Raw genomic sequence first — 17204 nt, forward strand, 5'->3', positions numbered from 1 at the left:
GAAGAAGAACAAGAAGTAGAAGAAAAAGAAGCATCGTCGTCTATCCTCTTCTGGGCCTGAATGGAACGTTGCCCACAAAAAGAAAGGATTCCAAAAATCCTATCAGCTACTCCTGGGGCACCCGCAACGTGTTAATCCCAAACTTCCATGAACATGTGGGTGCCAGGCATTGGAAGTCGTGAGCAATTACAACTTGCAGGCACCTGACAGAGGCCAGGCTGCATCGGGCTTAAGACAAAGAAAAACCTGGAGCCTTCTCAAGCCCCCAAACTCTCTCTTTCTGTCTGTCTGCGTCTCCTCTTCCAATGTTTGTTTTTAAAGTCTTGTGCAGTCATTGAATTGCTTTGTTTTTTCATAGGTCATGATACTTATGTCAATATACATGGAAACCATAATAAAATATCTTGGTTAATTCAGTCTAATTCAATAGACATAATAATGATTCTTATGAGAAACATAAGATTTTATCGGGTGAGTCTCAATAATTGAAACTGCACAATAAGCAGGATGAAAAATGTGTGAGTGTAAATAGTGCATGTCTACATGTGCCCTGTCGGAATGCTGTATGCGCATATGACAGCAGCTCATCTTCACAACAACAGACACCTACATAAGGTACATGCTGGGGTACGAAAGGTATCGCATCCAGCATTCCCACAATACAAATAATGGCTAATCAGGATACGCATTCAACGCAGCTTGGAAAAGCTTTGTCATATATAACATGAGACGTAAACAGACAGACATTTGTGACTGTGGGAACTTTGGACTGGTTCTTATTTTAAAGGAAATCTCTCCACCGTTCTATCCATAGCATAGTTTATCAGTAAGGGTCAAGCAGGGATTTGGGTCGGAGCCTCGGGGAATGCACTTAGTCAAGGTGGCTCTTGTTCCCCTGTTAGCAAGCTAGGGGTGTGGGTCACACAATAACCACAAGTCTGGATGTTTTGCCACCGCTCACCTTCTCTGGCAGATCCTTCAAGACACTCACCGGGCAAGCGTTTCAAAAAGAGAGTGTTGAAAGCGCATGTGATGAACATGACATGCTGGATGATATGAGTGAAGATTGACAGGAACAAGTTTATCAAAGAGTGATCGAGCACATCCACAAACACGCACAGCCAAGAGAAGATTTGAATTTAAGATTGTAAATGTTGGTCAGGGCTTCTGATAGTGTTTGGACCAACAGAAAAGACCTTCTTGGCCGAAACCACACACCACTGCCCCATACACGAAACCGCGTCGGCTTTCACAAATCAAGACAAATTTACAACATTCCCCGTTTGAAAAATTCCTTTGTTGATTTGGCCACATGTCATAACTAAAGTCACAAAACTGTTAAGCGACGCTCATTGAGCCGTCAGGGACCACGAAGGCTTGATGTAAGTGGGCAGCTGCTGTGGCTCCACGATTCCCCTGCTGAGAAGGAGCCTATTTTAACAAGGCAGACCTATTGTCTTTTCCTAAGAATGACCAGAGAATGTGGTCACTTCCGCACGCATGTGTGCGTGCGTGTGAATTGACTGCGAGAGGAAGAGAAGGGTGAAGGGGACCAGGCTATATTCCTTCCATTCACATCCCTCTGGGAACACATGCCACCAGAACTAATTACCTGCCTGCAAGGAGCAATTAAGTCGGCCCCCTAATGCCACATAACGAGATAACTTCAGCTGTCCGGGAGGCGTACAGGAGTGCGTCCGTAGGGGGTAGGGGTCTCTGATACCGATGACTACAGGACACGAGAACACAGCGTTGATATTTGGAGTCAACTTTGAAGAACTGTGCTGTCCTGTATTTAAAAAAAAGGACAATCAACCATGGTAAAAGAGAATGTAAAGCAATAAACTGGTTTTATAATGAGTAATACTCACTGAAGTAGAAGTGTACTTTTTTTTTATGTAGGCACATATTCCAGTACGTCCACCATTTAACACACCGACTAGCCACTTTACCAGCCAGGTACACCAACACAATCCACTACAAGAGTGACATACATTAATTCTCATCGAGAATGAAAAAAATGATGCACCCGAATTGCCCATCACATGTAAGAAAATAATACAAGTTCTTGGACCTGGGCTGGGAGAGGGTCCCAGCAACACATCAAGTCCCTTAGTGGCTTTCGATCTTCCGGAACCAATTTTTGTACCATACTTACAATTGTTGATGGGACACTGATGAGGTTAGGACAGTGAAATGGTGCTTCTAGGTGTGAGGATAAAAAGATTTAAAGCGGTTGCCTGCAGCTAAATGATTCATCTAATAGAATTAGTACCCACGATTGACATTGGAGGACCGTATAAATACCTCTCTATCAGGATAAAACTGTTACCTGGGAAGGAACACGGTGTCATTCATATATATGACGTGGTTTATTAAAAGAGACATTGCAGTGTTTTTGTGTGGGTAAACAGTTTTGTGAAGGTTGCCTGATCCAGAGAGGACCCTTAGTTTCATAGTCACCAGTTCATGGTCACCACTTTTTTATAATGTATTATTATTTTTAGAGATATGATAGTGGTCTTCTTCACCCGTGACTCAATATTCTGTAGAATAGAATTCTCAAGATATTAGAATCATGTCAAATATCGTGTTCTTATTTGGTGCTCCATACAGAATATGTGCCGAATAGTACCACGATTTGGCTTCCGCGTGTATACAAGCCAAAAAAGAAAAACATATTTGGGTACTTGGTGCCTCCACAAGCCTAAAGACAGTATCCTGAGTAATAGGGTGAATAGAATAAGAATGAAGTATCATTTTCAGCCATCCAAGGAGGCTGGCATTTTATGTAGCACCGCCCCCTGCTGTCGAGTGAAAGCCGCATCATCACCAAATGACGATTTGAGACCAACTTAACATATCCCGGGTCTGCTCGACATGGTTTAACAGAAGCCGTGGTTCCCTTTCAGGCCAGGAGAAGGGAATAAATCGTCTCCTTTGATGGCTTACTCAAAAGTGATGGTTTGGAAAGCCAGCCACCTTTGACCTTGGATGTCAGGGCATCAGACAGAAATGCACACCATCCCACCCTCTCAGTGGCTTGTCTCTGTTCATTTGACCTTTCAAATAACCTCAGCATCATGTCCGTGTCAGTCTTGTGTCCCCCACAGTGGAACAAAGCAATGTCACCCAAATGCACATGTTTTGCACACTTGACCTTACTTTTCTCGAGCAGCTGCGATGGAACACCTCCCCAGTCTGGAGAAATATTAAGAACATTGTTTCATGAAATATATTTATTACCTGCAAAAAGGGTCTTTAACAAAAAAAAGTTACATGATAAAAACATACTGAGTGCAGTAATTACAGAATTCCACACATTCTTATTAAATCACCAACCTCAATACAGGTACAAAACTAGGTGAAAAAAGATCGCCATCTACGGGTGAAAGTGGAAACTGTAAAGTGACTCATTGCACACAAAAAAAACAACCCACAGGCACTTTTACAAGTGCACGCTGTACATATTTCAAACAAGTACATCACAATGAATCTTTTTGACAATTTTTGTCAAGAGCTTCTTGGCTGGAGTGAATGATTCCACAATCCGCTCAATCTGCTTGGCCCTGCGCACACAAACAAGAGCAGGAGCAGTTTCATGAAATTTAGAGGGCTTTTTCTCAGGGGTGTCCAAAATTTGCCACTGATTAGGAGGAATCAGCAGGACAAAATTAACCACACATTTACAAAACACTGAATAGTCACGGGTGCCGAACACCGAGGTGCGTCTAAATGGTGGAACGGAAAGAAATGAGAGATGAAAACAATTTTTTTTCTTCTCTTCCATCTTGTCACCCAGTGGAAAAAGTAAACAGTACAATGCAGCCAAGCAACATCGGCCGTTTCAATTATTTTATGAAACGCAACAGGCCTCTTAAAAAACGGATAGCACGCCGTAAATAACCCCAGGACATTTTGGACACCCCTGCTTGTACATGTCATCTTAAACAGTCTTAAGAACCTTCGTCATACGTACGTTGTGTCTCCGATGACGTTGTTGAAGCCATGCACTTGAAGAACATACAGGTGGTTGGCTAAGGTGACTGACAAGGTGACCTCAAACTTGCAACGCTTCCTCAGACTGCTGAAGACAAGATTTACTCTAGAAAAAGAAAAAAAAAAAAAGACAACATTGGTATTTGAATGAAAAATGCAGTAATAAAAACCGACAACAATTGCAAACTATACAAGTCAACACTAACTTACCGAGTGTCCTCACAGCAAATATCCACGATATTCAGCCGTAAACCTCCCCACATTTTCAGCATTCGTAACTCCTCCCCCAAGAGGCGGCAGGTACTCACCACCGAGGACACATCATGGAGCAACTGGACATAATAGGGAAACAAAATAGATCAGAAACAACAGTATCTTGCCACAGCATCAACATGCAATTCAATTTGAAAACCAATATTGGAATGTGATCCCACCGCACAGACCTTTGGAATGTAGCTACTCGTTGGGTATCTCTCAACCCAGGCCGTTTCACCCTTGATGTGCTGAGAGAGCAGTTTGTGAACCAAGCACGCGTGGTTTTCTGAATTCTCATCTAGTTATAGAAATCAAGCATGAATAAAAAGGTCAAACAAATTTGAGAAGCAAAAATTCTGTTCTAAATAACATTTTTATCATTTGTAATCTGGCATGACGTGTAAAATGATGAGGGTGGATGAGACTGCAAATGATCATACTGTGCCTCAAGCAAACTGTTCTCATGCATCCCCCCAGTTCATACCAACTTTTGCTTCCCTTACCATGAAGAAGAAATTGGAAATTCACTTGTGCAGTTTTACACTCCGGTTCCTTTTCAGTGCCGTTTCCTACAAAACAAAGCCACGCATTTACAGTTTCTCCAGCATTCCACTCACATTTCAAAAGCTCACCCAGCACCCTAATGATGACATAGGAAATGGAAAGGCGTTGGAGACCAGTAAAATTCTGTACATGACTTCTCCTGACAAGGCAAAATAAAACAAATATCTACCTGCGTGCACCAGCTGCAAATGCAATGTGTCGTTGAGGAAAGTGTACACGGTGTAGTTTTCCGTCTTCTCTCGAAACCTCCATTCAGTCAGCCTGAGAAAAGACATTGGCGCCAAAAAAAACAAAACATGGTTATCCTGGTGTGTAGGCAAACATCCGAGGAACAGTTGACATTTTAAGTCGCAGCATCATGTAGCGTAAGAAGTCATGAAAAAAAGAAACTGACGTATGAAGTGTGCCGATGAAGCTCTCAAGGTTTCTTGTCTCAGCTTTCAGACTCCTCAATTTCCCTGGAGCTTGCTTCTTTTGCACCTCCAGTTCATGCAATTGTCTGTTGTGAGGAGGAGAAAGCAAATACTGTACATGAAACAATTTTGATTCTTAACTGACAAAAACAACAGCGCATGTTCCGCAACAGCGCATCGAAGAGTCTCGATCGGTTTACCGGTTTTTGTCGTCTAAAGCCTCGTTGACTTTCTTAATTTCTGTGGAAGAAATCCCCATTCATTTCACTTCACAACTGGACTTCAAATGTGTAACAGTAAATTGAACTGAACACATACAGTGTGGTCGCTTACCTTCCTGGAGTGACTTCAGACTTGGCATGTTTTCAGTTCCTTTTTCCTCGACTGCTGCTAGCTCTGCGTGTCGGGGGATCAAAATATTACAGTAGTGACCTTTCACCCTCTGCTACTGACAGGGGTCACCAACATGATTTTGCATAAAATAATTTGAAGAAACTACAACGACTTTCCAAAGTGTGCATCCAGCTGCTAGTCTGTCATGTGAATGAGTACCGAAAAAGGCTCAAAAAGGTTGGTGACCCTTTTGCAATAGATAATGCCATAAAAAAACTAACACCTTAAATAACACACAAAATAAAATATCTAATTAGATAAAATGAACATATTGAATATAGTCGTGAATATTTTTTCAGGGACTGCATTACCTGCTTCCAAATCACCAATACAATCGTCCAGAATTTGGATCATCTCATTAGATTCAACTGCACTTTTGAATTTCTGTTGCTCGTCCTGAAAAGAATAAAACCTCAATGGCAGGTAATCTCAGTCTTGAGAGTACACATATGGTTTATTTTGTTTTTTAAAAAATGTGGGATTGTCGAATTACCGCAAGAGTCTGTACAAGAGACGAGTACAGGACGGACTTCATTTCATGTGCGCGGACTTTGCTCATCTTTCTGAAGAAATTGTTTCTTTCTTTTAGCTTCACGCCCAAAGATCTGATCTGTTGACTCAAACAAAAGCAGTCAATGCACGACTAAATTCACTAAATGCCCACATTGAAAGCCAATCGCTTGAGCCCCCACAATGTGGGAAGGTCTGGTCCTGTTTTGGTAGATTTTGCAAGCCAAATGACAACAAAAGCAACAACAACAACAAAAAAGACAATACCTCCTTTTCTGAAGATTTTTTCACATCTGCCCACAAATCTTGATTGATCACCTTGAGTGGTTTGTTTAAATCCAATATTCTGCAATTCAATCTGAGAAGACATAGGTGCAGTATGACCCGACTGGACTTATGACTATCACAAAAATAATAATAATAATAATAATAATAAATACTCTTACCCTTCCATCTTCTGAGAGACAATCTCGAAATCGGCTTCATAGACAATTAGTTTAGGATGATTTATATGTCTGTTTTTTAATACATCTATTGCTGAGCAACCGGTGCCACGTCCAACCTGAGAACAATAAAATACCAATTCATATTACTGCATGACAGTTTTGTTTTCATCTTTTTGGGTCGTATAAACCTACTCTGCTGGGAAGGACGCTTTGCCGGGGTTTATGGATCACAAAGTCTATGTTGAAGAGTTTAAAGAACTCTCGCGCCGTGATGCTGCCATCATTTAATTTCTGTAAGGAAAACGACAGTCACTCACGGGGATTTGTTGGGCAAACAAGTAAGAAAAGCATAAATTGAGAGCTAGAAAAAAAAACAACCAAACCAACCTGCACATCCCTGTCTTCAAGGTGGGATTCCAACATGCTGTGTTTAAAAGCTGAAGGCAACAAAACAAAGTGATGTCAAAAAAAAAAGAAAAGACAAAAAAAAACTACGCAAGGAGAGAACTTACTGGAATTGAATGTAGCATCACTTCGGCTGCTGTTGGAGGAATCCATCGTCTGGTTTGATGATGGAACTGTGGTGGTGTTCACACGATCGTATTCCGGAACATGAGCGGGTATTTCCTGGTGGGAAAATCAAACAGAAATGTTTTACCATCTGAAAAATGTAGCGGTTGTATGGCATTTTTGGAGAGGGATTCACTGCATGCAAATTGACGCACGGTTGCAACAGCCTCTGGTAACATCACACTGGATGCCTTCATTTTCTTTTCGGCCCCCGTCTGGTTTTCGTCGGATGGCAAGCGTCTCTTTATCCCTTGGGCGCCGTTTGGGCTATTTTCTTGAAAAACATTGTCCGGTGAGGTTTCATCGACGTTGAAGTCTTCAAAAGGGATTGCGTTTTCCGAGATTTTGTTGTCCAATGTGTCGGAGAAATCTTCGCAGCTACCAAGCTCTTCATCATGAATGTCACTGACGTCGTCATCATTCCATTTGTTGAGTGTACTGGTCACGTCGGTCGCCGTCCTCCCTGCTGATTTTTCCTGAGAAATGCCAGAGGCGGAGTCTGCCGCCTTCTTTGGTTCGTCAGCTCTGCTTCTTTGTGGCAGTTTTGGCTTAAAGCCTCTCGTGGACAGTCTCGACATCAGCTCTGGAGTCTTCAGCTTGAAAGGCGTTCCCACAGCGGTGTAGCCTTGCAGACCATATCGCGTATCCTCATCCTCTGTGTCTCTTAAGCCCGGTTGAACGTCCGGCACAAATTCAGACTCTTTGTGCTCTTCTTTTGTGTTTTTGTCAGTGCCAGCCTCCAAATTAGTCTCGGAGGTCGCACTTACCATCTGACTCAAGCGCCTCACTTTTAACTGGAGATCAGCAATGCGGAATCGTGCAGACTGACTTGAATCTCTGCCGTCGTCGCCTGCACCGGGTGAATTTAACTTCTGCGACAAAGAACTGGTTTCATTCATTGATTCGGCTTCTTTGCGACTTTGGGTTTCTTCGGAGTTGACAGCATCTGGACTTTCCTCTACATCTCGACCAAGCTTTCGAAAGGTCTGCTGTGAAGTCATCGCTTGGGTGCCTCCAACATCAGCATATGGGCGTTGTGTTGATGAGTCTGTTTGAACATCTGTCGGGTTGATACTTACATCTACTCCAGGTAAAGTGCCGTCCGCGTTCTTTTGTGTACTTAAAAGGCTGTCATGGAGAGTAGTAACTCCTGGGACTTTGCATTTATCATCCACATACAATGTTTTAAGTTGGGCTGGCATGAAGCAGTTTGTGTCAACAGCTTTTCCGAAGGACGGTTCTGCCGGAGGATCTACTTTGGTGACCACGCGGTGAGGCCAAGGGAAACCTGTATTGCAAAAGGTATTTTGTCCTGGATTGAAACTGAGTACTGATAAAGATCTTTTTCTTTGCGTCACATCCATCGCCGCGTCACTTGCTGAAAAACTGATGTTTTTTTCTCCTCCAGTAGCTACAGAGTGATTTTTGTGTGCTTCTGGGTCCAAGGGAGTATCGATCATTGCAGTGAGGCTTTGCGTCATGTCCATGGCTGCGTCATTTGCTGAAAACCTCATGGTATTCTCTCCTCCAGCATGCACAAAGGGGACACTTTTGTTTGCTCCTGCTTCAAAGGGAGTGTCGATCATTGCAGTGAGGCTTTGCGTCATATCCATGGCTGCGTCATTTGCGGAAAACCTGATGGTTTTTTCTCCCCCAATAGGTACAGAGTGGACTTCTTTGTGCGCCCCCGCTTCGGACTGAGTGTCAATTACTGTTGTGAGGTTTTGCGTCATATCCATGGCTGCGTCATTTTCTGAAAACCTGATGGTATTCTCTCCTCCAGCGTGCACAAAGGGGACACTTTTAGGTGCTCCTCCTTCAAAGGGAGTATCGATCATCGCAGTCAGACTTTGCGTCATATCCATGGCTGCGTCATTTGCTGAAAACCTGATGGTATTCTCTCCTCCAGCATTTATAAAGGGGACACTTTTGTGTGCGCTTGGTTCAAAAGGCAGGTCAATGTTTACGGTAAGACTTTGGGTCATATCCATTGCGGCGTCATTTGCTGTGAACCTGACGGTTCTCTCATCACTGCTAGGCAAACTGTCCAGAATTTTGCGTGACTGCATTGTGAAAATACGAGGAGTATTGACAGAGCCACTTTGAGTCACATCCAAGTTGGAATTGTCGGATGTCCCAATTCCCTTTCCTAAATACACAAAAGAAAATTATTATTATTATTATTGCATTTCAGTTGTAAATATCACTCGAAATGATTTGAATATTTTTTTGTTGTTGTACAGTACCTGTATTATAAGATGACCTCTGTTCATCAGAGAACAGCTGATGAAATGTGGCTTGTTGTCCTTTAGGGTGTATTAATTGTGTAGGTAGGAGACATTGGAGAGGCTTATCAATCCGTGTAACAATGTCTCTTTGAAATTCTGTCATATTCATGCTCAGGTCCTCTTTGGAATGCATTGGATCTCCGTTGAAAGGTTGCTCATTTGCCCTAACCAGAGGGTTAACCCGAGTCATTCTGGCATGTCCAGGATTGACTCTGGGGCCATCTGTTTTAAAGATGTTTGCAAGGAATTTTTCAAATTTGGGGTCCAAACTTATTCTAGATGAAAGAGGGTGGCCAATAGTCGCTCTGTGTTTCTTTTCCATTGATGGCGCTAAAAGGGCAGTTTTTCCTTCACAAAGAAAATGGTTGAAATTTGGAGCTGGAGGAGGGGGCAGCGCTCCTGTGATTTTAGCAGTACAACTCTGCGCCATGTCCAGACAGGTGTCATCTGCAATGAAACCGGTTGCTTTCTCTGTGGATTTTTCTTTAGAATTGTCCTAAAAAATAAAATTACATGTCAGCACATCATCAGAAATGCACATATTTTCAAGTAATCTGGAAGCAGTTTGAAGGTACGTAATGTTAAAAAAAAAATTGTGTGCACATTAAAAATGGGTTGAATCCGAGTACGATGTTAGAGTAGCGTTTTATGCAGCATTTTAAAACTTACCCGTTGCTCTTGAAGTGCATGGAAAGAATGGTACTTTAAAGAGTTTTTATCTAAAAAGGTAAACACACAAGTTAATATAATAAGAATTAGATGACTCCAGCTGATCTGGCTAAACAATAAACAACCTACCAGCTATCTGAAGGGTCGCTTCTCCAGCATTTTCCTTCTCCAACCTTTTGGGAACCAAACACAATGTTAGCTCCTCAACATAATTTTATAGACAAGATGTGAGGCACAACAATGACAAAAATATTCTGACTGGCAGTTCCTGTAATATAATGAAGTAAAAATGACTTGAGTGAAGTGAGAGTGTAATCAAACACACCTGTTTCCAAACGCTGCTGCCATAAAGAAAAAATAAAGTTATTAAAGATGTTAAAAAGCTACAGAGAAAAGTGAAATGAAATTACTATGAGCGAGTCAGTTGGAAACGAAACATGTTTTTTGGGGGGGAGTGGGGGTACCTTTTGGATTGGATGATCCCATTGTTATTCTGGTGTGTCTTGCTTGTGATGCAGTATCACATTGGGAATACATTTCTTGTTGGGGAAAAAGACACTGAAAAGGATCATCTGGGTCATCATTCAATCCTGCAACGTGGTTCGTGTGAGTAACTGTCACATTCATCTTGCCATCGTCATCGTGAGAGAGTCCAATATTCTTGCCGTTATGGGGTGATTTCCCCGTTTCAGAATGAACCAAAATTGGAGCTTGATTTTCCTTGTCCACATCTACCTTCTGGGTTTTAATCAGGGACATTTTAGTTTCGAATATGGTTTCGTGTTGTCTCACATTTGATCCATGTGACTTTGAACGGAGCAAGTTGTTGAAAGAAGGATCTGAGCTGAGCACTGATGACATAACGCTAAAATCAGTGATTTGGCCAGCGCATGGCATTTCTAACTCTCTTGCGATGCTTGTGTTGTGGCTGAGGCTCATGTCCATGGATTTGCCATTTGCTGAGGACATTGTACTCTTCTTTCCACAAGAAAGCAAGGTGGGTCTATTTTTCTGTGCGCCGTCTACATGATAGTCGTCAGTATCAACGATGTTGATAGTGTGACTCTGGGTCATTTCCATGAAGTCATCATCCTCATTATACATCACGGTTTTCTCTCCAAAGCCTTCCCCAAGTTCAAAGTTGGCCTGAAGATGAGTAAAGTGTGAATGAATGGACACTCAAAAGATTTGGAAAGCACCTTTGACAAACATTAAAAGGGTTCACATTCAAAATGTAGCAATGCGTTATAGTAATAAAGATAATCTCACATTTCCTTTTACATCATAGGCATGAAGAGGTGCGGTTATCAGCGGTTCCATTCCTAGATTGATTTTGGACACACATATTTACAATGGACGCAACAGCAAAAAGCAGCTGAACTGAATTTTTAAAAAGACGAACCCATTATTTGTTGAACGATCCCCTCTTCACCAACGGACCCCTGGACACTACAAAGTGGCAAATGAAAATGCTAAATACAGGTTTTATTTTTGTGAAATAAGATCTTCCGAAATAGTCACTTTACCCATTTTGTGCTGGTATCGCTGCGAAGAAAAAATTAAAAGAAAACAATTACAACACTGCTGAATGTTCAGTATGAAATAACTTACTGCCAATATATTTATGAGACTTGACATACCTGTAGACATTAACTCTTGGAATGGACCGCGAACAGGGGAGGCATGTTTCGCATCCCTTTGGAAAGAAAGAAAGTCTTAAAGTAGGTTGTTGTTTTAACACAAAGATGTGTGTTTTCAGTGTTTTACTTGGAATAAAGAAGGACATCATTGGCTGGTGCAAAGCTAACCCTTCTGGAATTTCTTTTTCCTACCGGTTTGGCACACTCAACCTGAATGAAGATAATACATTAGAAAAATGCAGTAATATTCAAGTAGAATTTTTAAGGCAACAAATCCATTTGCCTCATTTTCCTGTTGCTCTGGATCTGAGAATCTTGTTGATTTCCATGGGTCTTTAAGGATCTGGAAAATTAAAATATAAATCAATTAGAAAACATATCAAAATTGTTGTAATTGCACATTTTTTTCCATAAAGTATGTAAGAAAACAAACTGGAGTTTGTCGTCAGCATTAGGTTATTGGCATTACTCACAGAAGAAATGCGTCTCCTGGAGAAGTATCCGCTGTTTTCACTGTAACACAAAACAAACAACTCAAATCACAAAACTCGATCAGAAGGTACAAGAACATCAGGTTGAGTGTATCAAAAGTGTTCTGACTCACTCATTCTTGCCAGAGTCCAGGAGCTCCATCTTCAACTAAATTATAGAAAGAGGACTGTATGCATTAAATGATGTACAGGCAACATTTCATTGGCAGTAACCTTTAAAAAAATTAAACTTAAATTAAAAAAAAAAAAAATTAAACATTTTTTAAAATCTTGAAAGCACAAGTTAATGTTAATACTTTTCTTGTCGGGGTGAATAGTTACAAATTTTCCCATAAATTAGGTGGGTTATTTCCTACAAAAGTTAGTTTGTATTTGGGATAAATTGTTGTTTAGCAAATAATAAATACGCTAATAAACGGCAAATAACTATGTTCATCGGGTTTGGTGCTCCTCAAAAAGACACCAAACGTTAGTAACTTTCACAAAATTAAATTCGTGTGCATTTGTATTTGGCTGCTAGCATTATAGCAAGCATTAATAGAGCATAAACATGCAAATAAATAATAAAGTCAGACATACCTCTTAGTGGTGACTTGTGAATTGGAAAAGATTTTTAAGCGTTAACAAATAAATGTAACCATAACTTCAAAGTATAAAGATTTAAAACGTAAAAAATAAACCGTGTTCGATCAAACGTCAACGAGAAGTTAACGTCGGCTGGAGTTTTGAATTTAGCCGCCACCGCGCATGCGCAGTTAAATTCTGCCGTTGGTTTTACCATAATTTATTTCGATTCATTGTTCATTTGGGTTGATTATGTGAGTTGACAGAATTCTTTATAAATACTAAAAAATATTAAATGACAAAATATTTAGAAATGTATCATTTTTAGAGTCGGAGAGAGGCATTCCGGCAATGACGCAAAAACCGGAAATACAATTCGGTACTTGTCTCTTTTTTAAAAAATACTGAGGCTGACTGTTTGACGGCGCATTTTCATGCAGCATTCTCTACGGTAGGATACATTTGGAAAGTTATTGTGTGTTTGGAATATACAAAGTTATGTTGTACTTGCGGCGTTGAAAACTCGAACTGCGGTATTTCGCAAAATTTGTGCTTGGAGTTCTCGCGCGATTGACGGTAAAAATAACTAGTTCATTCTACTTACAAGTGTATCTATACAATACATTTCCCTGAAAAAAGACACAATTGAATTAGTTAAGTAATGAGATACCTTGTTGTGTATGTGCACTTTTCCCAATATTCTTTGCCTAAATGATGTCTCCAATAACCTCCATCAGCAAACCAATAAATAATTTGTCATCACTTTTGCAGTCGCTGGCATCTTGGGTAGGACAATGTCAAAAATTCCCAGAGGTCAGCACAATTGGTCGCTTTCGTTACTTTTTTATGTAATTGATTTGAACAACATATCTTTAATTTTTTATCATTTTTTTCCAACAGGACAGCTCCATACAGAGCCAAAGAAATCAGCGCATAAAAATGAAAAGAAGGACACAGCAACCGGATGTGCTTCAGCAAAGACTCACCAAAAAGATGGTGTCCTAAGACAAAAAGAACAGATATCACGGTGAGAAAACATGAAGAATGCTCCTGAAAATGGATAATCATTTATTGGCTACATGTAACGTGTTTTCCCCGATTCCCACTCTTTTTCTCCAGAGAAAATGTTGTGCCAAAAGTTTACAAAGGGTAAGTACATAAAATGATTTTGTGTTGAATAGTAGCAATGTATCCTTATTCATATAAACAAGTGAATTATGCTTGTCTTAGGGTTTCAACAAGATATGAACTGCAGGCAGAACTCAAGGAGCAAAACCAACAATTGTCAGCTGCCAAAGGGCAACTGGAGAAAAAACTTACAGAAACACAGGTATAGAAAGTTCACCGACTCTTTCGATTGTCATCATGCTTGGTGCGACTATAGTTTCACTGGGTTATGCCCAATTTTTGTTTTTAAAACACAGCAAAGAGTTTCCCATCTGGAGCAGCAGTGCAGTGACCTTGAAAAAGAGAATTCTGAGGTCCAGAAAAACCTCAAGGACTGTCAGATAATCCTAGTGGCTGCAAAAATAGACCCAAGTAAGTATGTTTTCAAAGCACGCTGTTGTAATTACTAGGTTTATAACATTATTGAAATTAAAATTTATTTTGATTGCTACTTAGTTTCAGGAGAACTAATTGGTGAAGCTGCACGCCAGAATGAAGAACAAAGAAAAGAAGTCATGGTACGCACATGTATTTACGGTTCTTTCTTCAACTTCATTTAATGTTCTGTAAAATTAATAATAATTGTCTGAATACATGCACAAGATTTCAAACCAAATCCAAACCAAATGATTATTATTACAAAACTTGTATCCGATTGCAGAGTGTCTACGCAGACCTGTTGAAAGAATTAAAGGTTTTTGGGAACATGGCAACTCAGCAGCATTCTCGTCTGCAGGTGATATTATTATTATTCGGTTTATAATTTTTATACTAGACCATAAATGGTTTCAAATATTTGCATGTTTTGACATCCATTCATTTTTCAATACACTTTTAGGAACTCCAGAAAACAATGAAAGATCTAACTGAAGCGCGGGAACAAATGATGCAAGAGAGACAGACCTTCGCTCTGGAGGCTGCTGACTTGGAAAAAGGTCTCATGGAGGCAGAAGCTCTATTATTGTAAATGTGTTGTGCAGCCTCGTCTAAATGTGCAAGCGTGTCCGTTAATATGGAGTCTAATGTTCGTGTTGTTCATGTATGTGTGTGAGTACATAGTGTCTTTAATTGTCATTGTTATTCAGTGTCAATAAATAAAGATTCTCGTTTCCTATTTCAAAACATTTTTTTTGAATGCACACCGCAGGTATGAGCTTGCAGCATCTTTAGCGTTATATTTTCCCCGAGAATTATTTCAAAGCTTTACCGGGAAAATAACAAGGGCCGAATCAGTGTGGTAAGAACTGTACATTTGATTGTGATCTGTGGGGGGCAGTACTGTACTTTACTGAATGTGTTTTTCCGTCGTGTGTGAACGAAGAAGAGCATAGCGGAAGAAGCTAGCAGGAGTTACCCTTCAGATTCCTCAAGCATGAAATCGCTACATTGAACGGTAGTGGTCAAATGCTGCAAAAAAAACAAAAACAAATTATTTTTGTATTTTTATATGCTCAGCGAAGCCCTAAACTACTAAAAGGCTCTTGAATTCATTTTTCCCTCCCTCCAACAGCGACTCGCAGCGCTCCACTCAGGTGTCATCAAATGGAAATATAAATAATAATGTAGTGATCGTTAACATGCATGTTAAACATACTAAGTGTAGGAAGAAATGCGTATGTTGTTTGTCCCGAAGAATTATTTGGGCTATAAAAAGCGCCACAAATAAGTTACTATTCATATATTAGTGTAAGAAAAACAATTACGTACGTAAATCTGAGAATCTTGGTAGAAGGCTTGTCCTTGTTTATTTAATTTTAGCGAACAGGTGCTCAAACGGCATGGTTCAATTAATTTTACGAAGTTCAGCGCGCTATTTCAGTGATGTTCTCTAGGCCTGTCTCAATTGGGAATAAAGATGCAAAGTATTGTTCATGTTCTGAGACTTTTTATCATCGTGCATGTGTGCTATCTGTGTTCAGGTTATGGCTGCTGGCTGTGTGAGGCAAATGCTTTGTCATGGTGTCCAAATAATGTATGGGCGCAATTCTGGCTCCTTTGCGCCTGCATTGAGGATTCTCAGAAGTAACCAAAAGACCAGCGCGTTTACTTACCCTTGGAGATGGTCTCCCTTCTGCTCAGAAGTGGACACCTTGAACCAGACTGCTGCAGTAAAGAAAAAGAAGCGGGATCCTCGGGCTCGCACCACGATCACCAGCGTTGGCCGGAAAATCCCAGAGCGACAGATCCAAGTAATCAGCGAGACTGGGGACAACCTGGGTGTCCTACACCGCGCAGAGGCGCTCAGAATCATGGATGAGAGGGACCTCAAACTGGTGCTGCTCAATGAACGACAGGAGCCTCCGGTCTATCGTCTGATGAGTGGGAAACAAATTCATGAAGAACAGATGAAAATGTGGGAGAAACAGAAAACAAAAGCAGGTGTGTGGAGCCAGAATAAGTTGACACTCGCCCATCTTTACAGTTGGTAAATGTACTGTACTTGCGTAACGAGCCATAAAAAAATGCTAAGCTACATCCCTAGGACTTGTCACAAGCACACGAAATTGTGTAAAACACTCGTTTTTGGTGCTATCCTCTGTATAGTTCCCGTGCAGGTCAAAGAGCTTACATTTTCATCCAGCATTGCTCCTCACGACCTGACCAACAAACTGAAGCAAGTGGAAAACTGGTTGGACAAGAAGCACCACGTTAGGATTACATTGCGCGCACCACGGAAAGAATCTGTCAACGACCTGGTGAGGAAGTCGCATGCCCAATTTACCACTGGTCCCAAATTAATCACATATTACGTTTTCATCTTCAATCTTTTTTTTTTCCCCACACAGGATCAAAATCTAGAGCAGATGGTGCAACAAATGGAGGTGATGGTGGGATTTGTCTCCAAGCCCAAGGTCACACGTGAAGGGCAAGCAGCCATGTGCGTACTTCGGCCACCTTCAGCTAAGGAACTGTCCAAAAGAGACAAAGATCGGACGCCATTGTCACAGACTGCCAGCTCGCAGGCTACCCAGGATCAAATGTTACCTTCGGACCCACAAGACGCTTCAACAGTGATAAACGAGAAATAAATTATATTTGGTTGTACAATCTGATATGCGGTAATATCTCAGTCTCCACTTAAATGGCAGAAAAAAAGATGATAATATTCATATCACAAAAAAAAAAAACTAGCCACTGTCACTTCAAGCAAGAATAAACTTCAAGTGGGATGACGGTGGCGAATGACATTGTTTTTAGTGAACTCATCTCAGCGCACGAGAAGATAACATCCGCA

General features: G+C 40.8%; 3 protein-coding genes across 14 annotated transcripts; 2 read left to right on the forward strand and 1 right to left on the reverse strand.

The window, feature by feature from the left end:
• Positions 1–3221: 3221 nt before the first annotated feature.
• knl1 (kinetochore scaffold 1) lies at positions 3222–13093 on the reverse strand. 9 transcript variants are annotated; one of them, XM_052053302.1, is made up of 33 exons: positions 12818–13093; positions 12352–12380; positions 12221–12260; positions 12031–12090; positions 11875–11957; positions 11748–11803; positions 11634–11652; positions 11510–11556; positions 11377–11429; positions 10572–11253; positions 10433–10451; positions 10237–10280; positions 10108–10157; positions 9397–9934; positions 9038–9299; positions 7306–8659; positions 7093–7207; positions 6968–7017; positions 6773–6871; positions 6581–6696; positions 6402–6492; positions 6118–6234; positions 5936–6020; positions 5565–5627; positions 5432–5471; positions 5213–5317; positions 4988–5079; positions 4758–4823; positions 4443–4552; positions 4210–4331; positions 3980–4105; positions 3449–3569; positions 3222–3365 (listed from the first exon to the last, which is right to left on the reverse strand). In XM_052053302.1, the coding sequence occupies exons 2-32, from the start codon at positions 12378–12380 to the stop codon at positions 3473–3475; spliced, it is 4830 nt and encodes a 1609-aa protein (XP_051909262.1). In that variant the 5' UTR covers positions 12818–13093; the 3' UTR covers positions 3222–3365; positions 3449–3472. The 9 variants fall into 9 exon arrangements, with proteins under 9 accessions (XP_051909262.1, XP_051909261.1, XP_051909257.1 ...); XM_052053301.1 differs by having other exon boundaries at positions 7306–8785; XM_052053297.1 differs by having other exon boundaries at positions 7306–8911.
• A 24-nt stretch (positions 13094–13117) lies between these two features.
• On the forward strand, positions 13118–15091 carry knstrn (kinetochore localized astrin (SPAG5) binding protein). 2 transcript variants are annotated; one of them, XM_052053321.1, is made up of 9 exons: positions 13118–13253; positions 13574–13615; positions 13700–13829; positions 13922–13951; positions 14033–14132; positions 14227–14341; positions 14426–14487; positions 14631–14705; positions 14808–15091. In XM_052053321.1, exons 2-9 carry the CDS (start codon positions 13597–13599, stop codon positions 14934–14936), a joined length of 660 nt encoding a protein of 219 aa, XP_051909281.1. In that variant the 5' UTR covers positions 13118–13253; positions 13574–13596; the 3' UTR covers positions 14937–15091. The 2 variants fall into 2 exon arrangements, with proteins under 2 accessions (XP_051909281.1, XP_051909282.1); XM_052053322.1 differs by having other exon boundaries at positions 13703–13829.
• A 187-nt stretch (positions 15092–15278) lies between these two features.
• Positions 15279–17022, forward strand: mtif3 (mitochondrial translational initiation factor 3). Of its 3 annotated transcripts, none has more exons than XM_052053320.1 (4): positions 15279–15362; positions 15889–16348; positions 16514–16665; positions 16756–17022. In XM_052053320.1, the coding sequence occupies exons 2-4, from the start codon at positions 15892–15894 to the stop codon at positions 16996–16998; spliced, it is 852 nt and encodes a 283-aa protein (XP_051909280.1). In that variant the 5' UTR covers positions 15279–15362; positions 15889–15891; the 3' UTR covers positions 16999–17022. The 3 variants fall into 3 exon arrangements, with proteins under 3 accessions (XP_051909280.1, XP_051909279.1, XP_051909278.1); XM_052053319.1 differs by having other exon boundaries at positions 15292–15501; XM_052053318.1 differs by lacking the exon at positions 15279–15362 and having other exon boundaries at positions 15521–16348.
• The last annotated feature ends 182 nt before the right edge of the window (positions 17023–17204 follow it).

This window comes from Hippocampus zosterae, chromosome 19, assembly GCF_025434085.1.
Source record: "Hippocampus zosterae strain Florida chromosome 19, ASM2543408v3, whole genome shotgun sequence".
Classification (NCBI taxonomy): Eukaryota; Metazoa; Chordata; class Actinopteri; order Syngnathiformes; family Syngnathidae; genus Hippocampus; species Hippocampus zosterae.

Excerpts from the sequence above, each read along its gene's own strand:
- knl1 (XM_052053293.1), bottom strand. The coding sequence starts at position 12,380 with ATGGAGCTCCTGGACTCTGGCAAGAATGA. Across the intron at positions 10,158-10,236 it reads AGCGACCCTTCAGATAGCTG|ATAAAAACTCTTTAAAGTAC; the intron begins GTAGGTTGTTTA and ends TTACCTTTTTAG. Across the intron at positions 5,628-5,935 it reads TATTGGTGATTTGGAAGCAG|AGCTAGCAGCAGTCGAGGAA; the intron begins GTAATGCAGTCC and ends CCCGACACGCAG.
- knstrn (XM_052053321.1), top strand. Across the intron at positions 14,342-14,425 it reads GGCTGCAAAAATAGACCCAA|TTTCAGGAGAACTAATTGGT; the intron begins GTAAGTATGTTT and ends ATTGCTACTTAG. Across the intron at positions 14,706-14,807 it reads AGCAGCATTCTCGTCTGCAG|GAACTCCAGAAAACAATGAA; the intron begins GTGATATTATTA and ends ATACACTTTTAG.
- mtif3 (XM_052053318.1), top strand. The coding sequence starts at position 15,868 with ATGTGTGCTATCTGTGTTCAGGTTATGGCTGCTGGCTGTGTGAGGCAA. Across the intron at positions 16,349-16,513 it reads GAAACAGAAAACAAAAGCAG|TTCCCGTGCAGGTCAAAGAG; the intron begins GTGTGTGGAGCC and ends TCCTCTGTATAG. Across the intron at positions 16,666-16,755 it reads AAGAATCTGTCAACGACCTG|GATCAAAATCTAGAGCAGAT; the intron begins GTGAGGAAGTCG and ends TTCCCCACACAG.